The 14,455-nt window shown below is 37.0% G+C and overlaps 1 protein-coding gene across 1 annotated transcript; it reads left to right on the top strand.

Annotated features, from left to right (window-relative positions):
- The first annotated feature begins 23 nt into the window (after positions 1-23).
- On the top strand, positions 24-5,992 carry LOC117338231. Its single transcript, XM_033899495.1, has 5 exons — positions 24-1,314; positions 1,678-1,949; positions 2,784-2,864; positions 3,986-4,233; positions 4,822-5,992. Exons 2-5 carry the CDS (start codon positions 1,686-1,688, stop codon positions 5,051-5,053), a joined length of 825 nt encoding a protein of 274 aa, XP_033755386.1. The 5' UTR covers positions 24-1,314; positions 1,678-1,685; the 3' UTR covers positions 5,054-5,992.
- Positions 5,993-14,455: the final 8,463 nt, after the last annotated feature.

Below are 14,455 nucleotides of genomic sequence, written 5' to 3'. Positions count from 1 at the left end.
TGTACCTAACTGTAATAAAATGCAAATAGAACTAACAATAAATACAAATAGAATAATATTTTAAAGTCTATAATTCGTTACTTTATATTAAGGTTCAAATGACTGTATTCCTTAGAAGCTAAATAACATTCCATATATCCCGATACATAACAGGTACTGAAGCGATCATACCAAGTTTCAAACCAGTTTCAAATTGCTTTCATTATTGAAAGTTATGTACTGAAACGAAACTACATATACACTGGCAGTTCACCTTCTCTCACTGTGCATGTTGAATGCATATTATCAAGTCGAATTTAAAATTAGATTTCTATTTTCTAAAATAAAAAGGCCCTAGGCGATTGGTGATGAGTATTTTTTAGCTGTTGAGGTAAATGGCTCACATCCATGTCAAACATGCGACTAAAAAAATACTGTCTTTCTTCCTGGTTTAGCCCTATCCTTCGCACTGCCTTATTACTACGAAATATTTGTTTGAAAATGTAGGATTAAAGCCTTTCGTTGAGGACGATGTATGAATGAATGTTGTTAATAATTAGGACATTTCAGTAGTGATTTAAATTTCCTCGATGTCTGCGATCTTCCAGCGGAGGCGTAAGGCACAAAATCTACGTATCGACCAGTCTAGACCCGCGCGGAGAACCCTGAATAAGCACACTGATAAGGTCATGCGTTCCGCAAGAGAATGCGTCTTCTACTTCGTCGACGTTTCAACAAGCATCAATCACGACTAAAAAAAAACATAAAGAAAAAAACAAAAAGAAAAAAAAACCTAATTGAAAAAGTCCACAAGATGATAAATGTATAACAGAACACTGATACATAAATACATATGAACAAGAAACCTGCAAAACAAGTTTTACAAACCGCTTATCAGTTTTTGGGGATTACAATAACAACTTGATGCAAGGACAAATTTTGTCCACGGTAATTTTCTTCTGTGCAAATGAATGGCCTCGAAATAATAATTTCGAAATTGAGAATTTTTTGGAGACACTAGGTTAGTCCTAAATTAAAAACTGACGATTTACTGAATCCGAAAAGGCGGAAAAGTTTGAAATAAAAGAATATCTGATTGTTACTTAGCAACATGAGTTTGTTTTATTAAATATGATAAGTTCATTTAATACCGAGGATTTAGTTACTTAATATGAAATGTTGTTATAAAGTCTTTTAACACAATGTTTCATTTGTTTTATCCCATTTTAAGTAACATTATGTAAGCATTATAGGTTCAAAAGCAGGAATGCTGTCATCTGTAAATGGAGAAATGAGGAAATTAAGATAATCACGTTTTTCATACGGCATATTGAGGTAAGCGGCTGATTCAAATTATTTCGAAGTAATTAACTTAATATTCTAAATGGTACATGTCATTCTTAAATGTGTACTGTTTATTTGTTTCTTTACTTATTTATGCATTATATAAGGAATTACATTTTTTAACATTATTCTATGCCTACAAATGAATTTTCGACATAAAAATCAATATTATAATGTTATTATCCACAGAACTTTCAATGTATATTTTGATTTTGTATCAACAAGCCAATTTAGTGTTATAAATAAATCGGCAATATATTGTCAAATGGCGCCCCTTTGAAATGGTGCCTTTAAGAAAAACCAGGTTTTTTATGAAAAAATGGAAACATAAAATGTACTTACTTTCTATTTCAGAAATCAAAATGAGTTCTAAACAATCAGACTTCGGCTTGATATTTGACCTCGAGAGAGCACAAACGGAATTAAGTATGCTATTGAAAGAAAATGTCATCGGGGTCAGAATGGAGTCGGGATATAATCCAGAGGAGTCATCCAACATGGTATTGTCACTGATTATTATAAGTCATGTTTCTGGGAGGGTCTTTGTCTTCGACGTCCTCAGGAATCCAACTATACTTCAAACTAAGAGCTTCAAGACTCTCCTGGAAAGCGAAAGGCCAATAAAGGTATGTATCGAATAAGATTATTGTCATATTAACATGTGTTATATGTTAGTAAAGACAGAGGAAATAAAGGTATGTATCGAATAAGATTATTGTCATATTAGCATGTGTTATTTGTTAGTAAAGACAGAGGAAAACAAAAGTATTATCGAATAAATTAACACTAGTCCTCTCAAGATTTTCTGTTAAAAAGTATTTGTTTAAGAATTGAACTATTATCAGATACTAGTATACAGTCAAAATAAAATATTTCGCTGACAGGTAATAAGACTACCGCCAAATTCTACTTATAGTTTTATTCATTTATTAGTATAGACAAGAGGCATTTTAATTTCCCCGCTTAACAAAACATAAACGTCAGTAAGTTCAGGTCTAACAACAGCCAGAATTTACAGAAGAAACAGTACAGCGTATCTTGCCATCATTAACAACAGACACACAAAATAGTTTGAGCACAAACTCAGCTTTAATATTTCGATACAGAAGTGTCGCAAAATGATTAACAATGATTTTTTGTACAGTTTTCTCCATGTATATTTTTTGTACAGGGGAGTAACAGTCATGATTATCTATCAAATACGTTTAATGCTTCATGTTTACAAGTGTTTAAACAATGAACATTAAGAGTGAATATTAAAAACCACTAACTTACTAAATAACATGCTTCAGCTGACCTCTAAATAAGCAAAATGAATAACTATGAACAAAGTTGTTTATGCTTTTATTATACGATAAATGTTATGCAAATAGAAATATTACTGTTTAAGGTATACATAAAGGAAGATCCAATTATTCTGATATAACAAACAAATTTTTTTCATGCGTGTTTCACAATAGGTGATGTTCCACCCAGAAAATGAGTGCAAGTTACTTTGGCGTTCCAACAGAATTCTTCTTCATGGTGTTTTCGACCCACAGGTAAATACAGCCGCCACCGTTCGAATATTTCATTAACGTTTAGTTTGTGTAGTCGTTTTCTCGTTACACTTTTACTCTCTAGGGATATGGGTGTCCCAGTTTGGTCACTAGAGACTGATTGGTTCTTTAGTAATACGAATAAAAAATTTAAAACAAAAAACACAAACAAAAACAGAATATAATATCTAAAGCAACCGTCATTCTAACGCCAAGTTGATAGAACGAAGGCAAAATATTGACAAAAGACACACGCGTTAGAGATCCTTGTTAATGTATCATCAGAATAATTCCATGTGTTCTGAAAGCGTAGCGTTTAGTGCTTCATACAGAACCTGTCACGTAAATCCTTGGGCATGTTCCTTTATACTAACAGATCTGTTTGTCTGTTTTTAAATGCTATATTTCTGGCATATATCTTGACGAACCTGCAGATGTCAGTGTAGGCCTTAAACGTTTTTGTCAAAGCCCGTCTGAAGACAACAGAAAATCATCAGGTTCGTCCTTATTCCATAAACGAACAACTCTGGTCCAACCAGTCCAACCGTTTGGACCGTGATAAACTAAAACTCAAATCCAGGTAATACCGCGGTAACCGCGTTGATGACAACAGAAAAATCGGATATACGTATAAGCAGTATCGACCAGGTCAAACTTCTGTCACACAATAGACTACTAGGTAACTCTTAATGAGATTACGAAGTCGATTATTACACTTTCCATTGTTCCATCACCCAGTATTTCATCTATCGAAACCATCGGTTGTATTCTATCCCGAAAATCGTGGTGCTGAGAACAAGTATCTGAAAATAAAGTCGACATGCAAAACATCATAAGTTGAGGAAGCAGGGATACTACTATGAAGAAATGGACAAATTTTCAAGAGGGAAACTGAAATCGTCACGATACTCTTTTAGCGTAGTGACAAGTGAAAATTGTTGTGTTTTTTTTTGTTGTTTTTGTTGTTTTGTTTTGTTTTCTGGTTGTTCTTGTTTTTGTTTTTTTCGGGGGGGGGGGGGGGGGGGGGGGGTAAAGCAATTACATAGTAGTAATAACAATTTTGAAAATTTTGATTAAATATAAACAAAATAGATATTTATAAGTTGTTTTATTCTCTTCGACAGACGTTATATATGGTAAAAGAAGCCATACAAAAGAAGTTACCGACAAGAAAACTGGGTAACCAAAGGAAGACCCTTACCGAAATGTGTCACCTCTACCACGTCGAATGCCGTTATGACAAAAAGTTGGTGAAGAAAATGTTCACAGAAAACCCGTCTCTATTTATGGAACGATCAGACATGGGTGGTTTGATGGGTATTCTCGAAGAATCTGCAAAATGCCTCATACCTCTTTACGAAAAAATGAAAGGGTAAGTTCTGTGATCAGAAATGTATTATCTGCAATTCACTAATTGCTTCTTAATTTCAGATTCATTATGGGAAATGCTTTATTACACTAAATGAAGAAAAAAACATGGTTAAAATTGTACAATATGTAGGTACTTGATGCTTTATGTAACTTTAATCAAGCAAAATTGTAAGCATATCAACCAAATGCAATGACTTAGGAAGTAGTTTCTGTGCGGCTATATAGAAAAGTGGACGAATTAACCGTGAAAATCATGAATAGCTAGAAAACCTCCTCTCCCTACCCCCACCTGAAAGTATGATAGTACAATTGAAAGTCTGATATGCTTGCAACTGTATATTTGCTTACGTGACAGCCTGTTGACCGGTGGTTATGTTAATTTATTTGGGGGACTATCTTGCTGTATTCCTACGCTGACCGAATTACTGCATATTGCAGTAAACATTGAAATCTCATGCAAAAGTACTACAATTTGATTTAAGAAACTTAGAGTGTAAATAAATTAATTAAAATTATGGTGATTATTTTCTGGAATGGAAATAGCTAAAAACATCAATTGATAATGAGAAAATTTAATATCATATTCCAGAGAATTAGATATAGCAGTTGTCCAAGAGAAATACTCTCAGATGTTGGAGGAATGTCTGTGTGCTGGTCTGCAGGGTCCGGATAAAAGACAATTCGAAAGACAAAAATTAGAACGGAACTATTTGGAAACGAAACAGTTTCGAAAGGAACACGGAAATACAGCTCTTTCGAAAGGGGACAAATACCTTCTGAGACGAAGCCGCCGCCATTCTTACTGGGAGCTGTATCACTAACTTTAATATACAATGTACATACATGTACACGTCTTAACACTGCATGATTTTTAAATCGTAGCCTAATATGAACTGTTGATAGTTATGCTCGTGTAGATAGTTGTATAAATATCATGCACAGGATAGAACAACAACTATCACCTCACCGACACCAGATGAGGTAGTCACCAACTACTACAAGGATACACCGTCTCAAAATGACCGTAGCTGTTCACGGGGTGGTAAACCCAGCTTACAAAAACAAACCCACGAACCTATTTAATTACTGAGTGACATCCGGCAGCATTATACATTCTAGACATAATTTACTCAATCCGATTATGTAATCAGAGAGTTCCGATAAACCTAACGAAGAGACTTACAAACCAACCAACCAACCTATAGCGATAGCATCGAGGGAATTACTGTATAGTTGGTAATTTTCGTGGGATTTTGTTTTCTGTAATCGCAGTCATTATACTTAGCGCGAAAATAAATACTCAGCGAATATCTATAGATAAAAGCAAATATATAGAGGGAACAATGAACAATTTATGTAGTTTTTTTATAATCGAGAATTGATATACATATATGAATATAAATGAATATATTGTTTCGTCAAATATCACATGATATTGTAGACTAGATATAATGATATGCGTATATACATTTTACTTTATACATTATATAGGAACAGTGAAGTAGCTTCAACAGCAAGGACAGCGATTGTTAAGTTTTTTTAGTATTTGTTGTTTTTAATTATTTTTCAGATAACGGAATATTACAGATAAATCGAATTACTGTAACGTGATTTGGTCTTTATTTTCTTTTTTTTTTTGTATTTTTTGCATGTTTTATATATATATATTTACGTTGAGAGGACTTCTTTTCAAAAAATCCCTGATCATACAATATGTTTGATGATTTAATCTATTGTGTATAAAATTGTTTTAAAAATGACTTCATTCTTTCGCTTATTTCAATCTCTTTTACACACAGTCGAAGGGAGACAACCCCAGAGCAATACAGATATGTCAGTTCAATCAATTTAAATAATTTGCCCACTTAAAATACATCTATTGCCATTGTAAGGAGAGAGAGCACAGATTTATTAACTTTTAATTACTGTTTGTTCCATGGATTATATGTGGGACAACTAGGAATAAACCCAACTTGATAACCGTGTAAACTGGAGTTGAACAGAAAGTTTTATCATTACATAAGCTCGTGTTGTGGATTACAATCTTGCTTAATTTACAAACGTGGGTACTTTATATAAAATCCCTACAACGGAGTTCACAACATTGTACAACGGAGTTCACAACATTGTACACTGGAGTTCATAACATTGTACACTGGAGTTCACAACATTGTACACTGGAGTTCACAACATTGTACAACGTAGTTCACAACACTGTACACTGGAGTTCACAACATTGTACACTGGAGTTCTCAGCAATGTACACTGGAGTTCACAACATTGTACACTGGAGTTCACAACATTGTACACTGGAGTTCAAAACATTGTACAACGGAGTTCACAACATTGTACACTGGAGTTCACAACATTGTACAACGGAGTTCACAACATTGTACAACGGAGTTCACAACACTGTACACTGGAGTTAACAACATTGTACAACATAGGATGGCGCTTAGACTTTTTGATCTAAACATATTTTATTGTATCTTATTATATACAAAGGAATTGGGCACACATTATCAAACTTATATTAAGCCCTTTCCCTACATAATTTTACAACATACATTCATTTATACAGGATGATATATATTTAGCAGGAGCAGGATTAAACTGTTTTGTTTGAAATTCTAATTAGCAAGATATCAAATTTTATTTTCTTACGTTCGGCAGAAATTCGACTATTCTACATAATGGCACGTAGGGGCCGTGGTGGCCGGGTGGTTAAGGTGTCCCGACACTTTATCACTAGCCCTCCACCTCTGGGTTGCGAGTTCGAAATCCGAGTTGGGTAGTTGCAAGGTACTGACCGTAGGCCGGTGGTTGTTTCCGATTAAGGGGGAAACTAGATAGAGCAGCGAAATTAAAGCGAATGACGTTATTTCTTTGTGGATGCGTGCGTACATAATCCATCAATTTCTGCATTGTCTTAGTCATTAAGTTGATTGGAAGTATTACAGACATATATACAAGTCCGTGGAAGAATCAAGCAAAAGGTCGCACATAGCCATGTAGGAGATAATCTCAACCATTGTTAAACATTTTCAAGCTGACAGAACTTTGAATTTCTATAGCGTCACGTCCTGTGGTCTGTTCCTCGTTCCCGTTCTATAGAGTGTATACGGTGGCCGAAGATCCTTGAAACCTGGGGATACTTTTGCCGCATGCCTATAGCTAGGGTCACCGTTCCGCGTATCCCAATGCTATATCTATATCCAAAATTATACATATCAAACTTGAAAAAATAATAACGTTCACTTTTTGTAATTGATTAAGTTTCAGGCATTTTCAGTAGCTACCAAAATGCATTTCAAAGTCTTTGTTTTTTGGTGCCTCTACGACCGAATCCGGTAGGCTGTTGCATGTGTATTTGAGGAGGTCCAGTCTTTTCCGGTATTTTTTTTCTGTAGTTTTTGTGGGATAGACACAACGTTTGACGATGTCAATTAAATTTACAGCAAAAACTGCATGACACAAATTGTATACTGAATTGCTCAAACATGGTAATATCAAGCAACTTTGAACACTATAACCCGAACGACCGGAAATATAGCATTTTATAAATGACGTGTAAAATCATATTTCGATCACCGTTTTCGTTAATGGTTTTTAATGTGTACAAATGGATGACCATAGTCTAGACACTACATCCACTACACCAGATACTAATAGTAATTCGTGATGATGGCTGGTACAATTAGGTTTCTTAACAAGTCTGTTCACGTTAAAGACTGGACTTCACTTTGGCAGAAAATATTACAGATTGGTTCCAAAACGTAATGCAATTTAGTCATGGATTATATGTATGCAAGTTATAATAACTTGTAACCAATCCATTTATTGTTGTTTTTTCATTAAAATACGGTTAAATCAAAACGGATTTTGAGCGGAGCGCATCCCAAGTAAAGAACTATGGGAGGGAACCAGTCTAGCCAGTCAATACATCAAATCACGTCAAGACGAGATTACAGTTAATGTATGACGTCATAATAGTCTATGGTATCTACGTATGACGTCATAATTGATATTCTGAACATCAACAAACACTCGCACGGTATATATCTCAAGAAAAAGAATGGGCTGTTTTGATTTCTTTAAGTGTCTGAGGCGTCACCGAAAGCCAAAAATACATCCTTATATGACTGAGGAAGAAATGGTAGGCGTGCCGCCACAGGAAGAATGTGGCAAGAAGTATTTCCGTCTGGGACTTGCTCCGTCACCACGTGGACTGAAGATATTATTCACATACCCGATCCTCACACGAGGCAAAAGAGGCATTTGCTGGATTCGAGACAATGATCCAATTTACCCGTGTCCGCCACCACCACCCCCGTCGCCACTTCCGAAAAAAGCCAATCCAAAGCTTCCCGCGCTGTCATCACTTCCGCCTCAAAACAGACCTTTGTATCCCCTGCTTCCGCCTATTAAGCCTTCATCTGCTAGAGCCACCTCTTCTTCAAACTAGCCTGATATTTTCATTTTCTGGACATTCGACTTTAAAACCATCGATCGGAACCTGTGTCTGGAAGTTTCAAGTCTTATGAAAAGTGGAGAATCTGTTTGCCGAGGCACTGGTGAAAACTAAAGATATAATGATGAAAGAATTTCAAATTTGACGCACACATTCGTGAACAGCGGAAGATCGTCAACTGGCAAAAACCAAGAGGTCGGAACCCGCCCAGGAAATGACCGATGTGAAATTGGCTACCTACCATATAAGGAAATGAACAAATGGTCAAAGACAATGCCGATCGATTGTATTTAAGAGCGTGACACTGACATCACAGGACTTTATCTACTTATATACATGTATATTATGTTTTGATTATGATTTGCGTAATAATTAAATATTGTTAATTATTTTATCGAGTTTGTTATATTGATTTATAGTATAGTCAACACTATTGCCACCGAAAGATACAAAATATTGATTTCAATTTGTCTTTCTGACGTCGTTCTTTTATCCATCGACATTTGGCTCCGAAGAAAAATCGTATTATTATGGTATTTTGATTCCAGTTTACATCAGTGGCGTAGGAAGTCGTCAAAAAGTGTCTGTGGGGGGAGGGGGCAATATTTTGTTTTAACCTTAGGTTTTACGCACTCAACAAATCGTATGCCATCTACGCAAAGTTAGCCAATAAATATCATTTCAACATCCCCATGATAATACATGTAGTACAAAATAAGGGGGGGGGGGGGGGGGGGGGTCCAGTAATTTAGTGAGAATGCGATCGTCAAAGGCGCGAGCCGATTTTTTTCGATTTTTATGGATATAAAAAAAAATTACCTCCTCCGAAAAGGGGAGAATATTCACTTTAAAAACTTATTATTTTATTTTTCCTTAATAATTGACAGTTTTCTTACTTTTCAAATCTGATAGAATGTGTATCTAAAGCTAAAGCTGCTAATTTGTCGACAACAGATGCCAGTGCCGTTTCATGTTATACGGTGTTTCCGCATTCGTACCTGTCGGTAATTAGTCTAACTCTGTTCACGTTAAAACCGCGCAATCTCATCCGTGTTGCGTTTCTCTCTTGTTCTCATTATGAAATCAATCAACTTCACAAATTATCATCAACTTATCGAATCTTTGTGATGAAGCTAAGCAAAATTTCGTATTAATAAGATATAAATATTGACTTATCAGGCTAGTGCAGACGATCGACACACAGGTCTGAGGATTGATTTTACTAGTATAAAAGTTGGAATGTTCCGGATGTACAAGATTAAGTTTTTATCGTTGCCTTCAAGAAAAAAATTTCGATATATTAATATCAAAATGCGTAAGTTTTTTTTCTTCCTTTTTTAAGATTTCAGATGTCAAAAAGTGTGTCGGGGGGGGTGGGGGGGGGGGGGGGGGCAAAAAGATATGTTTGCCCCCTCGCTTCCTACGCCACTGTACATCCGTTCCGTTGCATATACACATATTTCTACTAAATACCACTGTAGAATGTCTCATATAACAAGCCGAGATATAACTTATTCATGAAGTTTTCCGAGCTCACGATCGAAATACTCACAGCTTATAGCGCTGCGCTACATTCTCGTTATCAATAGCGCAGTGCGTGATAGTCGGCCCGTGAGGATTTCTTTTTTAAAATCCCTGATCATATGTAAATGACATCTTAACTACTATAAACATGTTTGATGATTTAATGTATTGTGTATAAAATTGTTGTAAAAATGACTAATGCTTTCGCTTATTTCAATCTCTTTTACACCCAGTCCAAGGGAGACGACCACAGAGCAATACAGATTTATCAGTTCAATCAATTTAAATAATTTGCCCATTTAAAATACATGCATTGCCATTATGAGGAGAGATACCCCAGATTTATTACCTTTTAATTACTGTTTGTTTCATGGTTTATATGTGGGACAACTAGGAATAAAACCAATTTGATAACCTTGAAAACAGAAAGTTTTATCATTACATAAGCTCGTGTTGTGGATTACAACCTTGCTTAATTTACAAACGTGGGTACTTTATATAAAAATCCCTACAACGGAGTTCACAACACTGTACACTGGAGTTCACAACATTGTACACTGGAGTTCTCAACATTGTACACTGGAGTTCACAACACTGTACACTGGAGTTCACAACATTGTTCAATGGAGTTCACAACATTGTACACTGGAGTTCACAACATTGTACAACGGAGTTCACAACACTGTACACTGGAGTTCACAACATTGTACACTGGAGTTCACAACATTGTACACTGGAGTTCACAACATTGTACAACGGAGTTCACAACATTGTACACTGGAGTTCACAGCATTGTACAACGGAGTTCACAACACTGTACAACGGAGTTCACAGCATTGTACAACGGAGTTCACAACATGGTTCACTGGAGTTCACAGCATTGTACAACGGAGTTCACAACATTGTACAACGGAGTTCACAGCATTGTACAACGGAGTTCACAGCATTGTACAACGGAGTTCACAGCATTGTACAACGGAGTTCACAGCATTGTACACTGGAGTTTACAGCATTGTACAACGGAGTTCACAACATTGTACACTGGAGTTCACAACATTGTACAACGGAGTTCACAACATCGTACACTGGAGTTCACAACATTGTACAACGGAGTTCACAGCATTGTACAACGGAGTTCATAATATTGTGCACGAGAGTTCACATTGTACACCGAAGTTCATAACATTGTACAACGGAGTTCACAACACTGTACACTGGAGTTCACAACATTGTACAACGGAGTTAACAACATTGTACAACGGAGTTCACAACACTGTACACTGGAGTTCACAACACTGTACACTGGAGTTCACAACATCGTACAACGGAGTTCACAACACTGTACACTGGAGTTAACAACATTGTACAACGGAGTTCACAGCATTGTACAACGGAGTTCATAATATTGTACACTGGAGTTCACAGCATTGTACAACGGAGTTCACAGCATTGTACAACGGAGTTCACAACATTGTACACTGGAGTTCACAGCATTGTTCACTGGAGTTCACAGCATTGTACAACGGAGTTCACAACATTGTACAACGGAGTTCACAGCATTGTACAACGGAGTTCACAGCATTGTACAACGGAGTTCACAGCATTGTACACTGGAGTTCACAGCATTGTACAACGGAGTTCACAACATTGTACACTGGAGTTCACAACATTGTACAACGGAGTTAACAACATTGTACAACGGAGTTCACAACATTGTACACTGGAGTTCACAACATTGTACAACGGAGTTCACAACATCGTACACTGGAGTTCACAACATCGTACACTGGAGTTCACAACATTGTACAACGGAGTTCACAGCATTGTACAACGGAGTTCATAATATTGTGCACGAGAGTTCACATTGTACAAGTTCATAACATTGTACAACGGAGTTCACAACATTGTACACCGAAGTTCACAGCATTGTACAATGGTGTTCACATCATTGTACAACGGAGTTTACAACATTGGACAATTGAGTTCGCGACATTGTAGACTGGAGTTCACAACATTCTGAACTGGAGCTCACTTCAGTGTATATTGGAGTTCAATCTCTGGAGTTCTCTGTACTGAACTTAGCAACCTTACTTGTGCAGATCTGATTAAAACCATATCTTGATCTGTTCCATCGTCCCGTGACGCAAGGGGGCAGAGATGGATGGATGGGATACGGAGGAAGATTAGGGTGTGTATGTTAGTTGTAGTGTGTATGTAGAATGGCCCCCTCCAAAATCTGTGGGGGGGAACCAGATAGAGCAGCGAAATTAAAGAGAATGACGCTATGTCTTTGTGGATGCGTGCGTACACTATTCATATTTCTGCATCGTCTTAGTTCAACATTAAGTTGATTGGAACTATTACAGACATTTCTACCATTTATGCTATGCAACGACAGTTTTGGTTGGTTTAAAACCATGTATTATTTTCCAATAATATACGTTCGTGTCAATAATACACGCTCGTGAGTCACGGCTGTTACAATCTTTCCCCTCCGAAATCGTGCATTTGTAAACAAGCATGGCGGCGCCAAAACGTTTGAACGTCGGAGACCGTGTATTTTACAACAGAGAAATTTTAGCAGATTGTTAATTTCTATCCACCCAGAGCAGACTTTGCTTAACAATATGTTGTAAGGTATATTTCCACAGGCAACCTTTGGAGAGCATTTCTACATGAATTGCTTACCGACATCCCCAAAAGTTATCGAAACGGCTTGGAATTGACGTCAGCTTTTGAATATTAATTAGCACGCGCGCCTTATCGTTTCTTGTGAATTGTAACAGCCATGTCGCGACACATTTCCCGGGTTTTCATTGCCGTTTTTCTATTAGAAAGAGGTAGATCTTAGAACTAAACAGTACATGGTAGAATAGAAATAATCAACTTTGACTCGTGTATTGTTGCAGGATATACAACTCGGTCTCGGATATTTTGCAATTTTAATTAATAACTCAGACCTGCGGCCTTCGTTATTAATTGAATTGCAAAATATCCTCGTCCTCGTTGTATATCCTGCAACAATACACGAATCATCGTTAATTATTTCTTAAATATATAAGTCCGTGGAAGAATCAAGCAAAAGGTCCGCACATAGCCATGTAGGAGATAATCTCAACCATTGTCAAACATTTTCAAGCTAACAGAAATTTGAATTTCTATAGCGTCACTTTCTGTGGTCTGTTCCTCGTTCCCGTTCTATAGAGTGTATACGGTGGCCGAAGATCCTTGAAACCTGGGGATACTTTTGCCGCATGCCTATAGCTAGGGTCACCGTTCGGCGTATCCTAATGCTATATCCATATCCAAAAGTGTACAAATGGATGACCATAGTCTAGACACTACATCCACTACACCAGATAAATAAGGTTTCTTAACAATTCTGTTCACCTTACGGACTGGTCGTCACTTTGTCACACACTACATGTATTATCGATTGGTTCCAAAAAGTGATGCAATTTGGTCCCGGATTATATAAGTTGTTATTACTTGTTCCCAATCAATTTGTTCATTGCAATAAAAAATGGTCAAATCAAAACGGATTGTGAGCGGAGTGCATCCCAAGCGGAGAGTAAAGAACTATGGGAGGGGACCAGTCTAGCCAGTCAATACATCAAATCACGTCAAGACGAGATTACAGTTAATGTATGACGTCATAATAGTCTATGGTATCTACGTATGACGTCATAATTGATATCCTGAACATCAACAAACACTGACACGATTTATAACTAAAGAAAAAGAATGGGCTGTTTTGGTTTCTTTAAGTGTCTGAGGCGTCAACGAAAGCCAAAAATACACCCGTATATGACCGAGGAAGAAATGGTAGGCGTGCCGCCACAGGAAGAATGTGGCAAGAAGTATTTCCGTCTGGGACTTGCTCCGTCACCACGTGGACTGAAGATACTATTCACATACCCGATCCTCACACGAGGCAAAAGAGGCATTTGCTGGATTCGAGACAATGATCCAATTTACCCGTGTCCGCCGCCACCACCCCCGTCGCCACTTCCGAAAAAAGCCAACCCAAAGCTTCCCGCGCTGTCATCACTTCCGCCTCAAAACAGACCTTTGTATCCCCTGCTTCCGCCTATTAAGCCTGCATCTGCTAGAGCCACCTCTTCTTCAAACTAGCCTGATATTTTCATTTTCTGGACATTCGACTTTAAAACCAGCGATCGGAACCTGTGTCTGGAAGTTTCAAGTCTTATGAAAAGTGGAGAATCTG

Source organism: Pecten maximus, chromosome 11 (genome assembly GCF_902652985.1).
Source record: "Pecten maximus chromosome 11, xPecMax1.1, whole genome shotgun sequence".
Taxonomy (NCBI): Eukaryota; Metazoa; Mollusca; class Bivalvia; order Pectinida; family Pectinidae; genus Pecten; species Pecten maximus.
This window is presented reverse-complemented; position numbering and strand designations above follow the sequence as displayed.

Coding starts and splice junctions, on each gene's coding strand:
- LOC117338231 (XM_033899495.1), top strand. CDS start 1,686: ATGAGTTCTAAACAATCAGACTTCGGCTTGATATTTGACCTCGAGAGA. Junction 1,950..2,783: donor AAAGCGAAAGGCCAATAAAG/GTATGTATCGAA, acceptor GTTTCACAATAG/GTGATGTTCCACCCAGAAAA. Junction 2,865..3,985: donor ATGGTGTTTTCGACCCACAG/GTAAATACAGCC, acceptor TCTCTTCGACAG/ACGTTATATATGGTAAAAGA.